The sequence below is a fragment of the Neopsephotus bourkii genome, unplaced genomic scaffold, assembly GCF_033783945.1.
Source record: "Neopsephotus bourkii isolate Nb327-2 ecotype Australia unplaced genomic scaffold, CSIRO-AGI_Nbou_v1 NB_1825, whole genome shotgun sequence".
In the NCBI taxonomy this organism is placed as follows: Eukaryota; Metazoa; Chordata; class Aves; order Psittaciformes; family Psittacidae; genus Neopsephotus; species Neopsephotus bourkii.
The window spans coordinates 7,264,856-7,287,305 of NW_026902298.1; the positions used below are offsets into that span (position 1 = coordinate 7,264,856).

Consider the following 22,450-nt stretch of genomic DNA (forward strand, 5'->3'; position numbering starts at 1 on the left):
TTGGAGCAAGTGCAGAGGAGGCCATGAAGATGCTGCGAGGGCTGCAGCAGCTCTGCTCTGGAGCCAGGCTGAGAGAACTGGGCTGGGTCAGCCTGGAGAAGAGAAGGCTCCTGAAGGGGAGACCTTAGAGCAGCTCCATTGCCTAAAAGGGCTGCAGGAAACCTGGAGAGGGGCTTGGGACAAGGGCCCGTAGGGACAGGCCAAGGGGAATGGCTTGAACCTGCCCGAGGGGAGACTGACATTCAGTTATTTGCATAGGGTTTGTTTGTTTTTTAAATTAAGCATAAGAATGTGCATAATTCGTGTTTCTTTCCAGAGGGGCTCATGGACCGTAACATCCAAACTAAGCTGCAGTATGGTATCATTTTCATGGTTGACAGCAAGTTAATCAGAGGGGTATTTTAAGTGAGGTTTTCCTTGTCAGGAGCCTGGTAACCCTGTGTTGGGAATAGAATGAGCAACCCCTCAATGGTCGGATACCCCTACCTGTAGTAGCTGCTACTCTTTGAAACCTGGGGTTGTGCTGCAGCAGTGAAGGAGGGGTTTGGTGGCGCGGGGGCGGGGGGCGCAGGCGGGGATGCTGCAGGGGCTCTGCCCGCAGCCCTTCTTTTTTCCCGGAATACCGGGATGGGGCGGGAAGAAGGTGGAGGCCGGGCGTGCCCCACCATTATATGGATAGGGAGCGGGAGGGGAGGAGGAAAAGAGGAAGGATGGCGCTGCCCGAGGACCCCGCTGCGGCCCCGGCGTTGCGGCGCTTCACCTGGGAGGAGATCGGGGAGCGGAACGGCCGCGGGCCGGGGCAGAAGGAGCGATGGCTGGTGATCGAGAGGAAGGTGTACGACATCAGCCACTTCTGCCGGAGGCACCCGGGAGGAGCCCGTCTCATCTGTAGCCACGCCGGGCAGGACGCCACGGTGAGGGCCGCGCTCGGAGATGCGGGGCAGAAGGCGCCGGTACCCGGCCGGCACCGTGGGAGGTGACTCCGGTGGGATTTAGGGCATGGAGCAGGGTCTAGGGGTATGCAGTGTCGCTTTGTACCCCTAGACTTTGAAGTGCAAGCTTCCCAGGCTCATCCTATGGGAAATAGCAAATGAAGAGGCTTTGCAGTGGTACTGTAGCTGTTTATCCAGCTCAAGCCTTCAGGATTACTCTTTATCTCCTGATCTTGCTTCTGCACCTACTGTGAATTCCAGGGATCGCTTACAAAGCTGCCACAAGCAGAGCATCAGCCCTGTGGCAAAAGTAGCTGCTTCCAGAAACATTCCTTTAGGGAAAGCATCCCTCCAAAATGCCACCTGGCTTAACGTGGAGGGAAATCAAAGACATGCTTTCCCAAGCAGAATTCCAGAGGAGTTTCTGTAGACACGGTATGTGGTCCTTCTGAGCCTGGAGATGAGCAAAATCAAAAGGATTGGCCAGTTACAAGTGTCCAGCTGCTGGGGAGTCAGTGCATGGGGGAAAGGACTTCTGCTCATCGGGTTTCCTGGCCTGACTGCTGTTTTGTTGCCATGGAAACTTGTGGTAAACTCACATCAAAACGTTCAGCTGATTCCCTGGAGTTCTTGCCTTTGGGTGTAAGCAGGAAGGGTGGAAAATGGTAATTAACATGTATTAATTTACATGGAAAATGTAAATTAACCTCTACACAAAGATGTGACAAATGCGATTGCTGCTTTGGTGTCTATTGTAAAAGGAAAAACCCAAGACAAATAGTTCCCTGATCCTTCATATATGTTTGAGGGATGCTTGAGGCTTATGCATGTAATAATCAGTGCACTAAGCTTAAATTTTAGACTCTGTATTAGAATTCCAGACTGGTTTGGGTTAGAAGGGACATTAAGGATCATCCAGTCCCAAGACCCTGCCATAGGCAGGGACACCTTTAGCTGCACTTTGCATCCTGTATTTTCCATCATTCATTTCTCTTGTTAGTACTGTCAGACTTCTTTCAGTTTTGCTCCCTAGAACATGCCAGGTGATGGATGAACTTGGAAAACACAGATATTTTGTTTCTGGGATCTGAACTGGTCTTTATAGGTTGGTCCCATGTCCAAATCATTAAGCCCTGCAAGGCTTCAGCCGCTTTTGTTTGACACCAACTTTGCTGCCTTCACACACAAGTATGCAGCACCTTAAATAAGCTGTGCATCACAGTGGAAAAATGCTAAGGTATGCTCTTTTTTAAGCATATGTGATTTATCTCCAGGTTAAAGGCTGTAAATGGCGTTAATAGGGAGGGGGTTTACTTTGCTCCCAGGTGGTTATATCCATGCTGAGTTGCTGCAGGAATATAGCCAGGATATCGTGGGTGAAGTAAGAAACTCCTCGTTAGTAAGATTAGGTTCATGAGACAGCATGAATCCGACAGGCTCTTTAGTCAGTTTGGGAGGCAGAGACAAAAAGAACTGAAGAAAGCATTGAATAAGAAATTCCATAAGACCTTATTGAGGTATGTACATCTTGGAACAGGTCAATTGCTTAGTTTTTTGCATGTGTATTCTAAAAATCTTAAGAAATTATCTTATCTTTGACTGGTCTTATTATCTTATCTTATCTTATTCGGTCTTATCAAGACTGAATATCACCGAAAGATGATAAGTTAGAAGAGGGTGAAATACACAGAAGGCTCTCAGTAAGAAAAATGTGAGGAATGGAAAGCTGAGTATAATTAATGCCACATTAGTAACACCAAGTGTAACAAAACTGTGCAGAGGAGACCTTTTATTGCTGCTTTTTGTTGTGGTGGTGTGTTTTCTCACAAAGGGCAGAAGAGCAGAGTTAGCTGTGGAATGAGGACTGAGGTGACTTAGAAAACAGGAGCAACAATCTTGAGACTGGAATTTTGGGCTGAATTTGGCAAAATTTGGTTGAACCTTAGAGCCCGTAAAAACATCTGGTGTTGCCACATTATGAAATAACCATGTAGATCATTTTGCAGAGAAAGTGTTTGCTGGTTCTTTAGATTCAGTGTTGTGTTTGTGTACACTAGTATTCAAACTCACTGTATGTTACATGTATGCCTCAGTGTTACTCAGGCAGTTGCCCAAATCTGAGTGCTTTTGGAGCAGAGGACAGAAATTCTGCAGCAGTTTGCTCAGAGAAACAACTTCATTTTGTCACACAACCGTTTGCCCAGAGTAACCTTGGGGCTGGAATGCAGTGAAGCACTGATTCCAGTCTGTTCAGGATGACTAGGCTGAGTTGAATGGAAGATGCCATGCAAGCAGATCAACAGGTTAAAGGCGTGGATGTACAAAAGCAATTTTCCATTGTTGGAGAATCTTAAGGGAGATTTGGACTAGACATTAGGAAATCTTCCCTGTGAAGGTGGTGAGGCGCTGGCACAGGGAAGCTGTGGCTGGCCCATCCCTGGAAGTGCTCAAGGCCAGGTTGGACACAGGGGCTTGGAGCAACCTGCTCTAGTGGAAGGTGTCCCTGCCTGTAGCAGGGGTTGGAGATGGATGTGCTTTAGGGTCCCTTCCAACCCAAATCATTCCATGATTCCTTTCCTACAGACAGAACTCTCGCAGCTCAGTGCAATCTCAGCTGTTTCAGGGCTCCAGCTGCCCCCTTCATGCCCTGTTGTCTCCTCTGCTCTTTTGCATCCTGTCCTTTCTGTCCCCAGCCCTGTCTAGAAGCTGTCACCACTGCTTTGTCATGCTTGCGTCTTCAGGAGAGATTAGCAACACCCAGCCTGTGCTTATGAGTTGGGTCCTTGCATTCGTTTCCTTCTGAATACTTACAAGTACTAAAGAAAGATCTCTGGTGTCACTTGGTCCTCGACGAACTGCTTCCTGTCTTAGTTAATCTGGGAGGGGAGTTCTCTACCCAGTGAATAAGAGGAACCACTTTTCCTTTTTAAGCATTCAGATTTAAAGGGCAGTTTTCTCTTTTGACTAGTTGCACAACGACTGATTATTCAGGTACACTGATATGAAGTCTTTTGGCCACCTGTATGACAAGGAAGATTGAAAAGTCACTAATACTGGGGTTGTGAAGAGGGGAAAGAAAAAAGGCAGGGGAATTAGATTGTGCTTTAGGCATACAATGGAGTTGAATTCAATTTTGTTCTCTGGAGCTTGCATACCTGTAGTTATTGCAGTAGTAGAAGTCAGACTTCTTCCATTTGCCACCTGAAATAAGATCTCATTTAAGAGCATAGGATAAACACGAGAAGTAAAATGTCAACCAAAGTTTGAGGAGATAAAGGTCAAAGAGTCCTCTCTGCTGTTGTGGTTCCTCCACAGTGAATGTCTTGCTATGCACAACAGACTGAAGTTAGTATCAGAGAATTTGGTTTTCTTACCTCTTCCTTTTCTCTCGTGCATTGCAGGATGCCTTTGTAGCCTTCCATGTTGACAAGGCGCTGGTGAACAAGTACTTGAAGCCACTGCAGATTGGGGAGCTGGCCCCAGATCAACCCAGTATTGAGCCCACTAAAAATGTAAGTCTATCTTTGTAAATCAGATCAAAGGTAGACTAAAAGGAAATATTCTGAGGAGAGACCTTGCTCTTCTGTATCAGCATAGCTCCTGGAGCAATGGGAGCCAGGTTCTTCACTTTTGTGCTACTGCTTAGAAACAATACATGCATATTAGTCTAAATCCACATTATGTGGTTGAAAATGTGATTCTTGAAAATGATTTTAAGTTATCACAGCATGAATAACAGAGCCTTGTTTTGCTCTCATGGAAATCACAGCTATCATCTTTTCTTCCCCTTGCTTTGAGGAAGAGCTGACCAAAAAATAAGTAATTCTTTCCAGCTGGTAGTAACTGTTCAACTCCCTTTTGTTGTAGGTATCTGTAGGGAGAGACTGCAGATAGAGTGCTTTAGCCTTGAATTATGTTTCACAGGCTGTATTGGCATCGCTGTTTTGGACAACCCCCTTGTAGCTGTCTCAAGGCCATTCCCAGAATAACCATTCACAGAAGCACTGTTGACAGCAGTGTGAGAAAACTGCATGAGAGGCACAGACAATGGAACAGGAATAGTGTTGGAGTACAAATATTCCCTAGGCTGTATGGTCCTTGTTGCTTCCTACTATCCAAGACTATTTGTCTTCCCCATTCCTTATAGCCTGCCCTGACTTTTCCTTTACATAGCCCCACACTGCACGCTGAAGGAAGATGTAAGTCAGACATCAGAAACACGATTCAGAGCAGTCTGCCTGTCCCAGGATGGCACAGCCACACTTCCTATGTAGGTGGGAACCTTATGAATCCTCTTACCTTGGCCACATCCTGCCTATTTCTCAATTCCATAGCTGGCCTGCACCAGGGCCTGTGTGTGCCTTGTTCCGTGGAAACACAAAGTGATTGGGAAAGCAAGCTGGCGAGCTCCTTTGTGGGTTGGGCTGTATGGAGACCGGAATTAGGCTTGGGAAGCATCTGCAGAGCTGGGAAGGACAAAGGTGTGTTGATCACGCACTGATACAGCCTGAGGCCAGCTGGGCTGTAAATGTCATTTTCATACAGACATTTAACCCTGTTATCTCGGGCAGGGTAAAGTGAAGACATGTATTAGTCTACTGGAACTGGTCCAGAAAGAGCTACCACAAGGTGGCACGCTATGCTAAGGCACATGCAGTACAGCTTCCACTAGGCACAGCTTCCATTTGAGCCCTATGCTACCTGCCGAGAAGATGATGGAAGAAGCACCAAAGATACAGTCTTAGGAGTCTGGGGTACAGACGCTGTGCTCTGAGATGGCTGCCTCTTGCTACTCTGCTCTTTGTAGACACAGAGAAGCTTTAGGAGAGCAATGATAAAGCTTAATAACGTGCAAGCCCAGATCCTTTGCCCTTTCTCACTTCCATTGAAGTAGTGCTATACGCTAGAAACAGAGAATATGTAACACTGGTGCTTCCCACAGGAAATGCTGGTGAAAGATTTCCGTGAACTGCGTGCTACTGTTGAGAAAATGGGACTTCTGGAGCCAAATCAACTCTTCTTCTTCCTGCTCCTCACTCACATCCTCCTGTTGGATACTGCTGCCTGGCTCATCCTCTTCTACTTTGGAACATCCTTCATGCCCTTTGTTGGCTCTCTGGTGGTGCTGACCATTTCCCAGGTAAGCAACTAAGTCCATAGCATGGGCACATGGACTTGACTTGCACCAGCTTTCATACACATAGTACTACTGCAGTTGTCTAGTCCTCCATTTCCTTACTTGACATAGTTCTTTGCCATAAGAAGACAACCACTATATATATGATGTATACAGATGATGTAAAGAAGAAATTCTGCATGTGGGGAGCTACCATTAAACCTAGTCTGAGATTCTTTCAGCAAGATGTATTTGAGGGGAAGCCTTAAGAGTATCAGGATTTCACAGTTCCTTTCCAACTGTGACTTTGGAGCAACGTCTGAGCAATAGATCTCAGTATTTCAAAGCAAAGGGTGGGTGTGGAACTGTCCTGATCTCAATTCCTTGTTTTTCTCCTCTCCCAATTTCTTTTCCCTCTTCCAGGTACAGGCTTCATGGTTGCAACATGATTTGGGACATCTTTCAGTATTCAGGGCAACCAAGTGGAACCACTTGCTGCATAAGTTTGTGATGTGCCACTTAATTGTAAGTACCTGATTACTACTACTACTTAGATTTGATGGCTTTCCCATGAGAGTGTGGGTTCTGAAGACTCTGTGGAGGACAGTGAGCTCAGCATTGAGTGAAGGAGGGGAATGGGAGGAAAGTTGGCTCTGAAAGCATTGTACTTTTCACACTTTGCTGTTCACTAAAACAGGGGGCATCAGCCAAATGGTGGACTCTTCTGCACTCCCAGCACCATGCCAAACCCAACTGCTTCCGGAAAGACCCTGATATTGATATGCACCCTTTCCTGTTTACTTTGGGGAAGAAGTTATCTGTGGAGGTCAGTGTGTGTGTGTGTGTGCACTCATGTACCAGGAGATGGGAAGAACGCCCTGGTCAATGAAAAGCTGTGCCGTAAAGATCTACAACTAAGATGTGATGACAGGCTCTGGAAAGAGATTGCCTTCCTCTTGTGTCTACTTTCTTCAGCCTTTGTAAGCAGCTTACAGTTCACATAAGTTCCTTTAAAGATATCTTGAACAGCTGGCAAGTAGTTGCAAATAAATTAGACATGATGGACATGCCTCATATAGGGTGGAGAATCCATCAACAAAAGGACTGTTAATGGTTATAGCACCTTAATGACCTGGTAGAACAAGTCAGTGGCCTTTGCCATCATGAAACTGTCACACAAATGTAGAGAATCAAAGAAAGTAGGGGCAAGAGGAAAAATATATATGACTATTTTTGACTAATAATATAACTTATCCTTGAAATATCTAATATTTTACAAAATAAAGTATGAACATGGTAAGAACACAAACCCAAGGAAATTCACCAGTTAAATTCCCTGTATCCACCATCAAGATACTTTTTTTATCATAACTTATAGATCACACACTATCTTTTAATGGATGAAACATTCTGGCATAGTTTTTACTGCATCATTCTCTTCCAACCCAGTCAATAGTTATCTTTCACAGCAGTTTCCTTCCTACCATATGCCAATATATGAGTTCCTTATGGGTTGTTGTCTCTGTTCTGGCTTGTCATAAATATATTTAGAACTACTTTTCGGCAATCATTTTCCCTTTCTGGAGAAAAATCTGGTGCTTGCTTAACAGTTTATGTCTGAAGGACTTTACAAAGCTGTAAGCCTTACATTAATGGAATGAGGGTTTATGGTAAAGGTGTGTTATGTATGTAAGCTAATAGGACAGGTACAAAGAGGGAGAGAGTAGGAATGAGGGCTGTGGAAGTGTGCAAGAAGAGTGCCTCTGGGGAAGAAAGAATGGAACCCAGCAGGTTACCTGTGCAGTTTGCTTAGCTTCCACTCTAATTGTTTTGCTGTTTCTTTCCACAGCTTGGGATCAAAAAGAAAAAATACATGCCATACAATCACCAACACAAATACTTCTTCATCAGTGAGTATCTTCATTCTCCTGCAATACAATGAGGCTTGCAGGTCTTTTTACTGTAGGATTTGAGCAGGACTGAGGTGTCCCCATCAAGGATCATAATAATCAATTTCCATCTAATTTTTGGAGGAATTGAAGACCTGAATGGATAAAAACCTGAGTAACCTGGTCTAACGAAAGTATAGCTGCTGCTTTTCTGAGATCCTGAGCTTCTTTCCAGCCTGAATTACCATGTGATCCTACATGAGAGCACGTTTCTGTGCCCTTCCTGATTTGAAACACATTGATTTGGTTTGAGAATTCCTAACCAAATAGCTTAGGTTTGTTCCAGGATAGAAGAAGTAGTGGGATCACCTTAAAACTGTGGTGCTTTGTAAAGAGAAGTCTGCATCTATTTGGACAGAGAAAATGAGACTCTTAACTCGGTAATTAAGGAAGTTACTTGGGAGAGTGAGATGAGAGCTGCAGGGCCTGTTGATGTGAGCTGGGTAATACATGGCTAACAAAAGCAAACATTCACAGTTTCTCCACTGTCAGTGCCCTGATCTCTAGGCTCACCCTGGCCTCTTCTTCCCATCTTAGTGAAGCTTTTATTCCTTTGGCAAAGCAGCACAATTTCAACATGGGGCAAGGCAAAGTCACCTCTTGCAACTCTCCAGAATAGCCTGAAGTCTCAGGATGCTTGCCTGGAAAGCGGACAGCGTGACTTTGAACCATAAAACCCAGCAGAAATGGGCACTTCCAAGGTGTAATTCATGCAACCTGGTTTTACCCTTGATCTCTGAAGATGGCAGGAACTCACTCCAACAGTGGCTTTTCTCTCAGGTCACTAAACAGATCTGCCAGGGTTAGTTCATTTGTGCATAGTTCAGATGTACAATTCAGAGATGCCTAGTTAGGGATGGTGGTCCTATCCCAGATCTTCCACAGTGGGTCTGAAAGATGTGGTATGACATCGCAATCAGTAGTATTCAAATTTAGATAATAGTCTGTGGGGTTGGTTTAAGTACAAGTGAGATGTCCACTTGGAAGGTTGAGTTTGCATTTAAGTTCTCACAACCTAAAATCCATGGGATGATTTTATATGTACTCCTATTGTTCCTCTGCTTTAAACAACAAATGGGAAGCCAAATCACCTTTGGGAAGCCACTTCTCAAACTATTCCTCTGTGGCTGTCCCTCAGCTAAAACCCTAAAATAAAATCTTAGGTTTGTAACCACCATTAGATTAATGGACAGACCTAGAAATGTTTAGAGATACTGATGTAGCATCCTAGCCAGTATCAGACAGTTGCTCTCTTGCGAAGTGATTTGCTGTGATGCTCAGAAGGATTATTAAGTTTCTGGGGTCTTGTCCTCCTTATTTCTCAGGATTCTACACACTCCTTTTTGTTTCCACTCTTCTGAAAGAAGCAGTGGTCATAGCCTTTCTCCATGAGGAAACAGAAGGCAATGTATTGAGAGGTGACATGAACAGTAGCAGGCTGTCCTGCCGAAGAGGAGAAACTGTCCTCAATCAAGCTTCAGAGAGCTTCTTGTCTTACCTTCGTTTTACCTCTTGAGGTCAGCAGGCTCCCATACTGCTCACTGATGGCCTGCAGTGATGCATACTGGTGTTATCCAGAAAATTCCATAGCCCTAAAACTTCTTGGGATATTCTCGATATTGAGTAACCATTGAAGGATCCTTTGCTTCCAGTTTATCTGTCACTCAGTCCATGACATTACCAGTGATAATGAATTCTCCCTTACAGCTCTGCCTCCACTCCTGTTTCCCACCTACTTCCACTACCACACGTTTTACATCGCATACACAAAAAGGTACTGGGTGGTGAGTATTGCTGCTTGTGCAACCAAGAAGGGGTCAACTGTGGGCCTTCAACCTTTCTTCTGAACACAGAGCTAGCTTCTGCCCAGAGCTCAGCCCTGTTGTGTGCCATTCAGTTAAGCCTAACAGGACAGTCAGTTTGGTGACGTTTTTCAGTGCCTCTGCATACTTTCTGCTACATCATTATATTCCCCAGCTCAAACATAGGGTCCTGAAAACAAAAGGCTGTTTTGGCTTGTACTGCTTTGCCTCATGTGCAGAACCATGGAGTGTACTGTCCCCTTTAGTTTGGGAAGCAAATTGGAAGGCCCATAGTGGTAAGGAACAGGAGGATATGGATTTATAGGAACTGTTGTCCTTGGTTTGTAAACAGTATGCATATACTTGGCATTATTTCCTATGCAGACAGCCAGAATTAGTGCTTTGTTCTTCCTTCTCTTGTGTGTGTTACGGTTGCAGGAGGACAGCAAACTCCAGCCACAATGAGATCATTGTTGGTCTAGCACTTAGCTCACTGTGGAGTACTGGGCAATGATTTGAGACAAGTCAACTCGTGTTTCTGAATGCATAGTCATTCGCTAATACATCAATGTAGATTACCATGTGTAAATCCTCACATTCATCTATATTATAGGAAGCTGTGAAAAAGTCCTATCATCTTGTGGTAACTTGGATTGCTCCAGTTCTAGTTTTGCTGATTCAATTCAGCAAAAACTTACAAAAGCTAAATGTAGATGGTTCTCTCGTACATAGAACATGAAGCTTAGAAAAAGACTTAAGCAAATGTAATTTATAATGATTCTCTTGTTGTGTCTGCTTTTGGTAGGACTTGGCCTGGATGATGACCTTCTACATCAGATTCTTTTTTATTTATGGATCATTACTAGAAATAAAGAGTCTTGTGGCATATTATTTTATATTCAGGTAATCTCTCTTTAGAAGGTTCTTTAACCTTCCTCTATACATTCTTGCTGTCTGTGCCTGCCTTTCTCTGCCAGTTCAAGTTTTATGTCATCGCATTGGCTCTGGAGCAAAGAGACTTCACAGAGTGCTGTTAAATACCTGAAGTAATTCAGTGCTTTGGGTGTTGGGTCTGCTGCTGGTTAGAGAAAGAGATCATTTAACAGAAACAGCTTAGTCTGGGCTTGCAAGTGCTCTGGCAGCATTGGCTTGAATGGACACTACGCTCTCCACTTGGAGCATTTTACTGATTCTAATCAGTGTGGTCCTTGGCTACAGATAAAACAAGATGAATACCAGGCTCCGTCAGTTTTATAACAAACCATATTAAATAATCATGGTTTACATAAGGAAGTATGAAACTTCCAGGTTTTGGAAGTTCTTCCAGGTGCTGGATTAGCAAGGCTGATGTTCAGCTATGTGTTTGTAAGTCTGGTTGTGGTGTTGTTTCAGTGGCTCATCACTGACTTGCTTACCTGTTACTTAATTCTGGCCTTTTGTCTGACTGCACAGGATGATGGAGAGCAGCTGGTTTGTCTGGGTTTCACAGATGAACCATATCCCTATGGATATTTACTATGACAAGAACTTGGACTGGATGTCTACTCAGGTAAAACATTTTCCATTCTTAAGAGTTGTGACCATACAGGTACAAATTCTAAATCACAAGACGAGCAAGTTCTCTACTGCACTAAAGGTGAAAACCTGTTAGGAAGTGGGAAGTGAAGGCTAATAGTATAATGGTATTCAGCTATGGTAACAGTAAATAGGATAGCAATGACATGGTCATAGGCAATCTAAAACCAAAGCTAGGTCCCAGCTCTATTAAGGTGTTCTTGCCCACAGCCAGGGGAACGGAGCTAGGTGATCTTTAAGGTCCCTTTCAACCCAAACCATTCTATGATTCCATCCCCCAAATATACCCACCTTCTCACTTATTGCATCATTCTGTCTTGGACCTTTTCCCCTTACATGGAGATGGAAGTTTGTATCCTGCTCTTGCAGAGCAATTACACTAGTAGAATAGCAGTGTGGTGTCCCCTCTTTGCAGAGAGACTTGCTGGAGTCCAACAGAGCAGTCTGACCACACAGAACTACTCTGTCATCTCTGCTTTTTCTGCAGACATAGGTTTGAGAAGACCCAAGAGGAACTTCTGACTGTTCATATGCCCTCACAAGAGCACAGAGCCAACTCCTACTTTTACGATGGCCCATGTTAGTCAGTCTATGTACATTTATGTACATAGACTATGTACATGTCTATGTACATCCACAAAGCTGAAGGAGGATTATGAGCCCTGGCTTGAAGTAGCTCAGCTTAGGCTGAAAGAAAACAACAGAAGAGAGCAGCACAGCATATTGTGCTCTTTAGAGAAAGGCTGCAGTCACCAACCTGTGATGACTTTGCTTTCCTTTCCTCTTTGCTAGCTTCAGGCCACATGCAATGTTGAGCAGTCCCTATTCAATGACTGGTTTACTGGGCATCTGAACTTCCAGATTGAACATCAGTGAGTATGCACCCCAAGAGAGAATTTTCTTCCCTCCTTAACAAAGTAATTTTCTTTTCTTGTTTTTCTTTTCCCTGTTCTTCTTTACTCTGAATTCTACAAAGAGTTCTGGGGCATCAATGAGTTTGTCTTTTAAAAGGCTGAAAACCCTAAACAGAATCACAATGTAATTCAAAACCTTCATTAGACCTCACTAGGAAGGCAAGAATGCCAAATGAAGACTGAACATGGGCAGGACCTATGAAATCATACAGATAGCGACAGGGTCTATCCAGAGTAGTAGCTTGTAAGCATTAGTGAAAATGTACATACTAAAGCGCTCTGATTATAGGCTAACACTGTAGGTTAAGCCTACCTGTACTAACTACTTATGCTATTACTCTAGAGACTGAGATACACAGGTGAAGAATGGGCTTGAGAATTTGTCTGTCTCCTGTTCACAGTCTGTTTCCTACAATGCCAAGACACAACTACTGGAAGGTGGCTCCTCTGGTGAAGTCCTTGTGTGCCAAACATGGCATCAAGTACCAATGCAAGCCATTGCTCACAGCTTTTGCAGACATTGTCCAGTAAGTACAACACACAGGCCAAAGAATTGCAGGAGAGATTGGAATACTAAGAACAAGAATTGTCTTGTTCTTTCACAAATCAACACACACAAGCCCTCATTTCCCCTGTCTCCACTAACGTTCTCCTAAGTAACCCTGCATAATGTGGCCTCCTGTGCTTTCTCTTTCCCTCTCTCAGCTCTCTGAAGAGCTCAGGAGATCTCTGGCTTGATGCCTACCTACACAAATAAGAAGATGAAGCCTGATGGTACCATTCGCAGCCTGCTACTTCTTTGCATTCCCAGCAAGCTGAGGACCAGGGACTACAAGGGACTCTATGGCAGAAAAAAAATGGATAAGAACTGAAGGATATGATTCCAATAGATATGAAGTTACTTGAATTTTGCTTCTGGTTTTGTCTGGTGTTTTGGTTCAGATATGTTAAGAGTGCCTTTTAGATGTTTCTGGGTGATGCCTGGACAAAACCAAAGCACTAACAAAGCAATGGTGCACATCATAGGGCCCTCATAGACCATTGCAGGTCAATTAGCTCTAGGGTTAGTACTGAGATAAGGATTGGAATAACAGCTAAATTTAGAGTAAGATTTCAGAGTTAGTGTGAGGCACTGGCTAAGCCAGAATCCGGGTCGAAAGCAGATGCACATTGACTAGGGCTCCCACATTAGAAGTGGCTAGGAAGGTAAAAAACATCAGCTTACCCAAAGAGCTTTTGAAGCAGATCCAATAGCAGCTGGATTGCTGAGGCTTTTGTGCTTCCTGGTGTGATCCAGGGAACACCCAAACTGTGATGGAGGAGGAAGGAGGAGCACTCTCACTGCCAGCTAGGGAGTTTTTTGCTCACAGGTGTATGAAATATGGGTTGTGAGTTATGAAATCTTATGACCGGTGTGGTGAATAAGTGGATTCACATGATAGAGCAGCCTAGGCAACAGGGGACTGAGCCCCTGTTTGCCATGGGTTTTTGTCATGTTTCTTAATAAGCTCATGAAATAAAGTTTAAATCACAGAGCACATTGCCCTGTAACTTTGACAGATCCAAATGGACCCTAACGCAGGGGAACTGACCCTGACCCCAAACACAATAGGTCTGAACCCAAACCCTAATGGCCCTAACCCTCAACCCAATCCTAATAGGCCCTGACACTAAGCTAACCCTAACTGTAATGGCCCTAACCATCATCCTAACTCTTAGGCCCTGACCCTAATAGTAACTCAAACCCCCCAACCCCCCAATAGGCCCCAACTACAACACTGACCCTAAACTCCCCTTCCTTAGTGGCTGTAACCCAAACACCAATAGGTCCTAAACCTTACCTTAACCCTAGCTTTGATGTCCCTATCCCTAAACATAATATTAACAGAGTGTGACACTAAGCATAACTCTAATCCTAATGATTCTAACCTAACCCCAACCCTAACGATTACAGTCACTAACCCCAAACCCTGATAGGCACTAACTCTAAGATCAATACTAATAGGCCTTAACCTAAACCTAACCCTAATGGCTCTAGCACTAAACCTAATCCATTGAAACAGATTTGAGATTTTTTTTAACCAAATATAGTAAAACACAATTTTTACTTCCTGGGCCTTGATACATAGGAAGGAGTTTATATTAGTTACTGGAGCTCATCCCTAGTGTACAGTTACAGAAAGTGACATCACACAGTATCACATCATGTTATTAAGCATCCTGGAAAGTCTTGGGAGGCAGTAAGCTTCCTTGCTTCCCAGTGAGGTTTACAGCTCTTAAAATGAACCTGAGAGTTAGGATTACAAATACAGTCAGATGAGAAAGGTGGGAGAAGAAAGCAGGGAAAAGGGTAAAGCTGGGTAGTTGCTTTGACAAGCCTGGCTTGCAGGAACAACAGTCATGTCAACTCATCATGATGCAAAGCTGCTTAACCCAGACAACATCCTGGCTACCTTTTGAATCAGCATCATACAAGGCTGAGTGCTGGCCATATATATATATATATATATAATATTTATTTATTTATTAGGGACTGTAGTGATAGGACAAGGGGTAATGGGTTCAAACTTAAACAGGGGAAATTTAGATTGGATATAAGGAGGAAATTCGTTCCTGTTAGGGTGGTGAGGCACTGGAATAGGTTGCCCAAGGAGGTTGTGAATGCTCCATCCCCGGCAGTGTTCAAGGCCAGGTTGGACGAGGCCTTGGGTGATATGGTTTAGAGTGAGGTGTCCCTGCCCATGGCAGGGGGGTTGGAACTTGATGATCTTAAGGTCCTTTCTAACCCTAACTATTCTATGATTATATATATATGTATGTATTTGGACTCAAGCAAAGCCATATAACGTAGAGGGAACAAAAGTACAGGATCCAGAATCAAGGTTTTAAGTGAGACATGAACTTTTTTCTGTCAAAGCTTACTAAGAAAAGACTTATTAAGCTCAAGCTTATTAAGGCAGCTTTGAGAGTTGAAGAGTAAAATGAATTATAAGTGGACTCAGTTTTGGCTCTCCCAGACAGAAGGTAAGTCAGAGAAAGAGGCTAATTTGAGTACCTTGAATCACCCTTGAGAGAAGGCAGTGTCTCTCCATCGAATAGTAAGAGAATATGTTCTTTATCTGAAGTGAGTATGATGGGGAATGTATACTCAGACCCTAAAAGAGAAGACTGACTTTGGGAAAGTGGACTTTGGGAACACAAAAATCCATTTGAGCATCAGCAATTAAGACAACTTTCTTACAATAATGCAAGTGAGGAGATTAATAAATAGAGATCTCACCTGGTAAAAAACAAAATATGAGAAAGCCTCTCATTAGATAATGAATGGACTTTGTATTGTTCGTGTAAGAATTTAATTACACGTGTCATGCTCAGCACCGACCTTTACTTAAAACCTTTAACCCAGTACAGTGAGCCAGAACATGTAAAAGATTTATTATTAAACCATTTTCTGCTTGGAAAATGTGCAATGCTGCTTAGAGGTTAACAGCACAAAGTACAATTCCCAATCCAGGAGAGTAAATGAAGCAATTCCTGAAAACTTTGTGAGAGCAAAGAAGGACTCAAAATGCTTTCAGTTATTAAAAAACACATTTCCACTATTTTAAAAAGCCTTTTAGAATTACCTTGAGTAGTTGAAAATAATTTCTGTGGGTAGATGGGAAGCTGGATTTTGAAGACCAGCGTCTGATTTTTGGACCTTCAGCATCATTTGGCTTCTTGTGCTATCTCAACTCAAAATGCACCTAAAAAACCAAAAAGCTGCAAATGTTTTCATTAACTGGGGCCCAAAAGTGTGCAAACGAGAAAAAGCGTGCAAGAAAGTTGAGCAAGATAGAGATGAATAACTGTGGATAAATGCAAAATAAAGCCTAAGCAACATGGATCAACACCAGAGCAAATAGTTGTCAGATTTTCTCCAGGTATCTCCAACCAATCTTACCAGGATGGTAGATAGGTTTAGATGAAAGGCTGCCTGTATTACCTCAGGATGATATTTAATAGCTTGGTGAGATTTTACAAGGAAGATATCACTGAGAGAACCAAGGACGGAAACATATACAAATACATTGTGCAACCCAACAGAAAAGCATAAAGCCAAAATGACTCATATAGAGGTTATGGTACATGAAAACAGAGTGGAAGTAAAATCAGCAGCCCCACCACTACAGTATCTTCTCTAAATGTGAAGAAGATGGAAATAATATAAAATATCAACCAAATAGTCTAAAATTCAGCCTTTATTCCTGCAACTCTGAAATGTAAATTCCATTAATTTCCAGTGATTGTATATTGAAATCCAAGGTCCAGGACAGGCAGCTTTTATCAGGAATAATATTGAAAGTTTGAATGAAAAATGAAGCATTTCTTCCAATAAGATCTCTCTGGAAAAGGGGGTTTTAAGAAATATTGGTGCACTTGACAAATTTCATTTTATATATGGCACCTCAAATTAATAACTAGATATTAAATAAATATAATAACTAGATATTAAATAAATTAAGCACAATCATAGTCTTCTGTGTTATAAAGCTGAATGGTACATAATAAACCCCCCTTAATCATAGAATCATAGAATAGTTAGGGTTGGAAAGGACCGTAAGATCACCAAGTTCCAACCCCCTGCCATGGGCAGGGACACCTCACACTAAACCATCTCACCCAAGGCTCTGTCCAACCTGGCCTTGAACACTGCCAGGGATGGAGCGTTCACAACCCCCCTGAGCAACCCATTCCAGTGCCTCACCACCCTCACAGTAAAGAACTTCCTTATATCCAATCTAAAGTTCCCCTGTTTAAGTTTTAACCCATTACCCCTTGTCCTATCACTACAGTCCCTAATGAAGAGTCCCTCCCCAGCATCCCTATAGGCCCCCTTCAGATACTGGAAGGCTGCTATAAGGTCTCCATGCAGCCTTCTCTTCTCCAGGCTGAAGAGTCCCAATAATCTTTGAACAACTGCTGTATCTATTAAAATGCTGACAGATCTTAGCCAAACTTTTTATAGTATAATCACACTGTTTATTCCATGGAAGCGCTGAAAGCATTCCTCATCCCGCAGTCTTAAGAAACTTGTACATATGCACCTGTAAAGAGGCAGAACTTCACTAAAACACCCTTATAACTTGTTTTAAATCTAAAGAAAGCATTGCATTTAGGAAAAGCAATGAGTGTCCGAAGCACCTTGGTCTCTGCACACATGAAACGAGCAAGGAAAAATAAGGAGTGATTTCCTCATTCTTGCTTTTCTAACTTCCCTCCAAGGTTTAGGCATTGTCCAGATCCTGAAGACAGTAACAGAACTATGATTAGGCAGAGCTCCATGCTTTTATCTCCTTTGTATGTGCCAATTTTGATTTTTCCCCCTCACCCCAAGCTACACAAAAGATAACAGCAGGCTTATTGCCTTATTTAACTGGGTTTAACAGAAAGATTAGAAGAAAAACATGCAAGTGAAGCAAAACATGTTAGACTTTTGTTAAAGATTACACCTTTAGGCAGAGCAACTATTGTGTAATTTAAAGCAGCACTCATTTGGCCAGCTTCATTGCCAGGGTTTAGGCTCCTTCCACTTGAGCAGAGGCAGTTGGAACAGGTCATGCAGACCTCTGCTCAGGCAGGGGGCCAGCCATACACCCTTTAGGCAGACATTGGCTAAAGCAGGCAACAAAAGATGGTGTTTGGTCAAACAGGCAATTTACTTTGCATAGTCTCCTTTGATCTATTATATCAAGGCAATGCTAATGTGAAGAAACGTGTTTCATGGAGTTCTTTTCTAAAAGTGAGGTGGAACCAAGAGATGGCTGGATGTGATCAACCAGGGTGAAGTAACTGCAGAGAACTGAATAAAGCAAGCTGAAGGGAAGGCAAGAGATGGGGGTTTGGGTTCAGGTCTCCCAGTGGTCTCTGTCTCCTGAACACCCTCACAATCTTACAGACCACCACAACATAGAAAAGATGCCAATTTCCACAAGAACTCAGTTACCTGCTTCTTCACACACTTCCAGTGGCAACCCCAGCAGCATCTGAGAGCGAAAGCCAGGCTTTAAGCTAAAGACTCACCTAGCTACCGTATCTAGGGAAGGCTGCCTTAAGGCTTTTGTATTTTCATTCTGTTTGGGGAGTGTTGCAATTGTAGCTTAGTCTGTAAACAGCAGCTCCCATTATTCTTATTCCTCAAGAATTCTTAGTCTGTAAACAGCAGCTCCCATTACCCTTATTCCTCAAGAATTCTTACGACATCTATGCACAAGGTCAATGAGAGATTCCTGAGACTTAAGTGAGGAAAATAGGAAAGAGATTATCCTTCCCCAGCTATTTATTTGTAGAAGACTGTATCCGCTTGTGTGTCAGTGCTGTTGCTGTCAATCCTGAATCAACAATGACTGTGAAACAAGGGTTTACTGCACTGGGGGGGGGGGAGGTAGGGTTAGGGTTCAATAGGCATTCAATGAAAAAGTAACAAAGATGCCAATATTGGTCAAAGCTTTAAAATGGTGAAATCAGAGGCATGAGCAAAGACAAACACTGAAGTTGACACAGCAAATCTATATATAAAACATTTATGATTTATCACGTGCTACAACACAGGAAATTAAGTTTTCCTTCTGACTTGTTCCATTATAGCTTTACAGTATTTGAGTTGAACTTTGATTACAGCAACTGAGCTGTAACCAAAATGCCTTTTATGGCCTTGTAAGGATTCGAATGAGGTGGGTTAAGATCAAGGTGAACATTTCTGAGGCTTTCAAAAACCTATGAAGACACTGCATGTTCTTCTGAAAATAAAAGCGAAGTAACTGGTGCCTAATGCTTTATTTCAAGGTATAGAATCATAGAGCAATGGTGATACATTACAAAGAGCAATGCATCATCATTTCATGTAACAGGCTGCAACACTGAGGATGACAAACGTCACAATATATAACAGTACAAGACCTGGTTGCTTTGGTAAGCAGTATGCAAAGATATTTCATTCTTACCATTAAAACAAATACAACTATCAGTTTACCAAGCTTCAGTGTGTGACCTGAAAACAAATTGCAGCACAGCTCCTGAGGGCCTGTTTACTCTCAGACTGCACTGCAGTGAGATCTCCAAATGCGTTGGGGTTAAAGTTTGACTTCGAGTGCAACCTCACCATGACAAAGTTCAACTTTTTAATCACACAACCAAACCATACAGGCTCTACTCAGGCTGTAAAAGCGTCACTGATACCAGCTGAGTATCAAGCTACTTCACCTGTTATTTTTACACCCCTGCTTTTTGTCATTTAGCCTCAATTAGCTTTCCTAGAGTGCATAAACACACAAACATTGACTGGAGCACCTCCCATATGAAGATAGGCTGAAAAAGTTGGGGCTGTTCAGCCTGGAGAAGGCTGTGTGGAGACCTCATAGCAGCCTTCCAGTGTCTGAAGGGGGCCCATAGAGATGCTGGGGAGGGACTCTTCATTAGGGACTGTAGTGATAGGACAAGGGGTAATGGGTTCAAACTTACACAGAGGAAGTTTAGATTAGATCTAAGGAAGAAGTTCTTTACTGTAAGGGTGGTGAGGCACTGGAATGGCTTGCCCAGGGAGGTTGTGAATGCTCCATCCCCGGCAGCATTCAAGGCCAGGTTGGATGAGGCCTTGGGTGATATGGCTTAGTGCGAGGTGTCCCTGCCCATGGCAGGGGGGTTGAAACTTGATGATCTTAAGGTCCTTTCCAACCCTAACTATTCTATGATTCTATAATCTTGTGCAAACACGGGGCTTTTTCAACAATCTTCTTTAGTCTAAATGATCCATTCCCACAACAGACATCATCCTGAACTAGAAGAGGACCTCAGAACATCAGACGTGAGATAAGTTTTCAAAGGAAAAGTATATTGATACATTCTTAATGGGACAGAAGAAAAAGGGAGTGGGACAGATGCTCTGCAGGTGCCTTATACAGCTATGTGTGAGATATGGTACAGCACAGACTGCATAGGTCTTCAGCTCTTAGTCTGGATTCAAGAGCTAAGTGAGAATCTAGCAATTGCTTGCAATGAAACTACAAATCTGTCTTAACTGCCTTAATTCCATTCACAATCATCCAGAGCCTTAGTGATTTTCCTAGTTCTGTCCAAAACAGGCTTACACAACTCAAGTTACACCCTCAGCGTTAGCCGAGTCAAGGCTATGCTCAAGTCCAGCTTTGCATGTCATGATCACACAACTGTGACCCCAAACAACAAGTTCAGATTAAGTCCTGCAATATTGTCTAGGAGGAAAGATCAAACTTTAGCATTCACTGCATATCTTCATGTAACTAACTGTCAATGAGAGATAGGAACATGCAACTTACCACCTCTGCAATAGTGGTTTGAAGCCCCAAACCACATCAAACACAACTCAATTAATATTTAACTTGCAGATAAAAATGAAACTGTTTAAAATGAAGGATCTGGAAGCCTCAACTAAAGAGATATGTGGGTTCGCAGGCTTAAGATAGGCTTAACAGACCACAACCACCTCCTCCTGTGGTATTAGGTGAGGAAAGAACTCTTGCTTTCCTATAATTTTGTGGGAAAATGGTGACTCACATGCCTAGCTGAAAAAAAAAAAAAAAAACACATATCAGATCTCCAAATAATAGCTTTCACCAGGTAATAAGCTAGCTGGGTTTGAGATAGAAATTTGGGGCTTACCTTTTCCAACACGCTTAAAGTAGTAAATATCTGATCCAAATCTACCTCACCCTTGTTTCCCTGAAGAACATTTAGCAATCCCATACATTCATCTCCTAGCACAGCCCACTTCAACAAACCTCCGTTGAGATTCTGGAATCTGCTCATGGGTTTTTTTGCTATTTCAGTCAAAGTATTTTGGAAAAGGGAAAACAAACCCAGGAATAAAGGGGAATAGCCTATTAGAAGGAGAGGTATTCCTGGAGAAGCTATAATTTCCAAACCATATGCTTCAAGCTCGTTCCCAATTCCACTGTTACAGATGTGCATCTAAATAGGAAGATGTTGAGCAATTCTCCTTTACATGTAACCGAGAATTGTATTGCAGTAACCTATCAAAGGAACATTTGACTTTACTTGAACAGAACACAAAGTCAAAACACAAATGAGGCTGTGTCATGTCAGTAAAGAGTCTTTTTATTCTCACAGTAAGTAGCTGTAAATGGATTTATCATCTTGTTTATTTGAAGAAAGAACATTATTGTTCTTCCAGCATGGCCTAACCCTCTCAAGTGCCCTTTGAAAAGGCCGAGTCTTACTGTATAATACTTGTCACGGGTAGTTTAGCAGCACAGAACATGGGTCAGTCTTTCAAACACAACTACACAAACTGGGAAGTTTCAAAACAAAGGCAGCTGCAGAAGGTACATAAGACCCACCTCACCCATTCTGTCTTCTCAGCATCATTGCACAAGATGTTTCCTATCTCCTCCTCATATTTCTTAGTGCTTGATTTTCTTTTTGGACTTGACACCGTTCAGATTTTAGCCTAATCTGTACTCTAAACTGGTATAAATTACAGTGAAATTTATTAGTGATAATCATTTATGGGCATGGTCAGATAAAGGCCACCTGGACAAAGTTTACAGATAGCTGCCTATGTTAAACACTCTACTAAAACTTCCACATGTTCATGTCACAGTGTCCTCTTCACCATGGGGTCAGTAAGTGTACTTACCACTGCTTTGTAAAGGTTACCTTAAAATGAGCACATGGGTCCTTACCTATAAAAGACGTAGGGATTTAGGAACAAAGTAACTGCAGTAAGAAAAGCAGAATTGAACAGTAGAATAAATCTCCGTACTGACAGGTTTTTGCAAGATAGCTTTGAGACCCTTAAATTCCACATACTCAAACTATTAAGAACTGTCCTCTACTAAAGTTTCAGTGAACTGCAATGAAAAACTTATATAAACTTCTGACAATTCTGTACACTGCCAGCAAAGCTTTTAAATCAAAAGTAACAAATGGCTCCTCAGTAAATAGAGGCTTTAAGTAAAGCACCATCAATAAAACCCACAGCAAAGCAGAACAGCAACTTTTCCCTGTTAATATGGTACACGCAATTGTAGATGTTGCTGTACCACAGATGTGAGCAGCATTCCCTTCTCTGAAGGTTTAAGAAATTAAAGAGAAGGTTCCCAACAAGTAATTTCTCGTATCAGAG

The 22,450-nt window shown here is 42.7% G+C and overlaps 1 protein-coding gene across 1 annotated transcript; it reads left to right on the forward strand.

Annotated features, from left to right (window-relative positions):
- The first annotated feature begins 710 nt into the window (after positions 1–710).
- On the forward strand, positions 711–13,589 carry LOC133207046 (acyl-CoA (8-3)-desaturase-like). Its single transcript, XM_061343574.1, has 11 exons — positions 711–914; positions 4,334–4,444; positions 5,875–6,072; positions 6,472–6,573; positions 6,746–6,874; positions 7,898–7,958; positions 9,705–9,781; positions 10,605–10,702; positions 11,252–11,348; positions 12,167–12,246; positions 12,690–13,589. Exons 1-11 carry the CDS (start codon positions 711–713, stop codon positions 12,817–12,819), a joined length of 1,287 nt encoding a protein of 428 aa, XP_061199558.1. The 3' UTR covers positions 12,820–13,589.
- Positions 13,590–22,450: the final 8,861 nt, after the last annotated feature.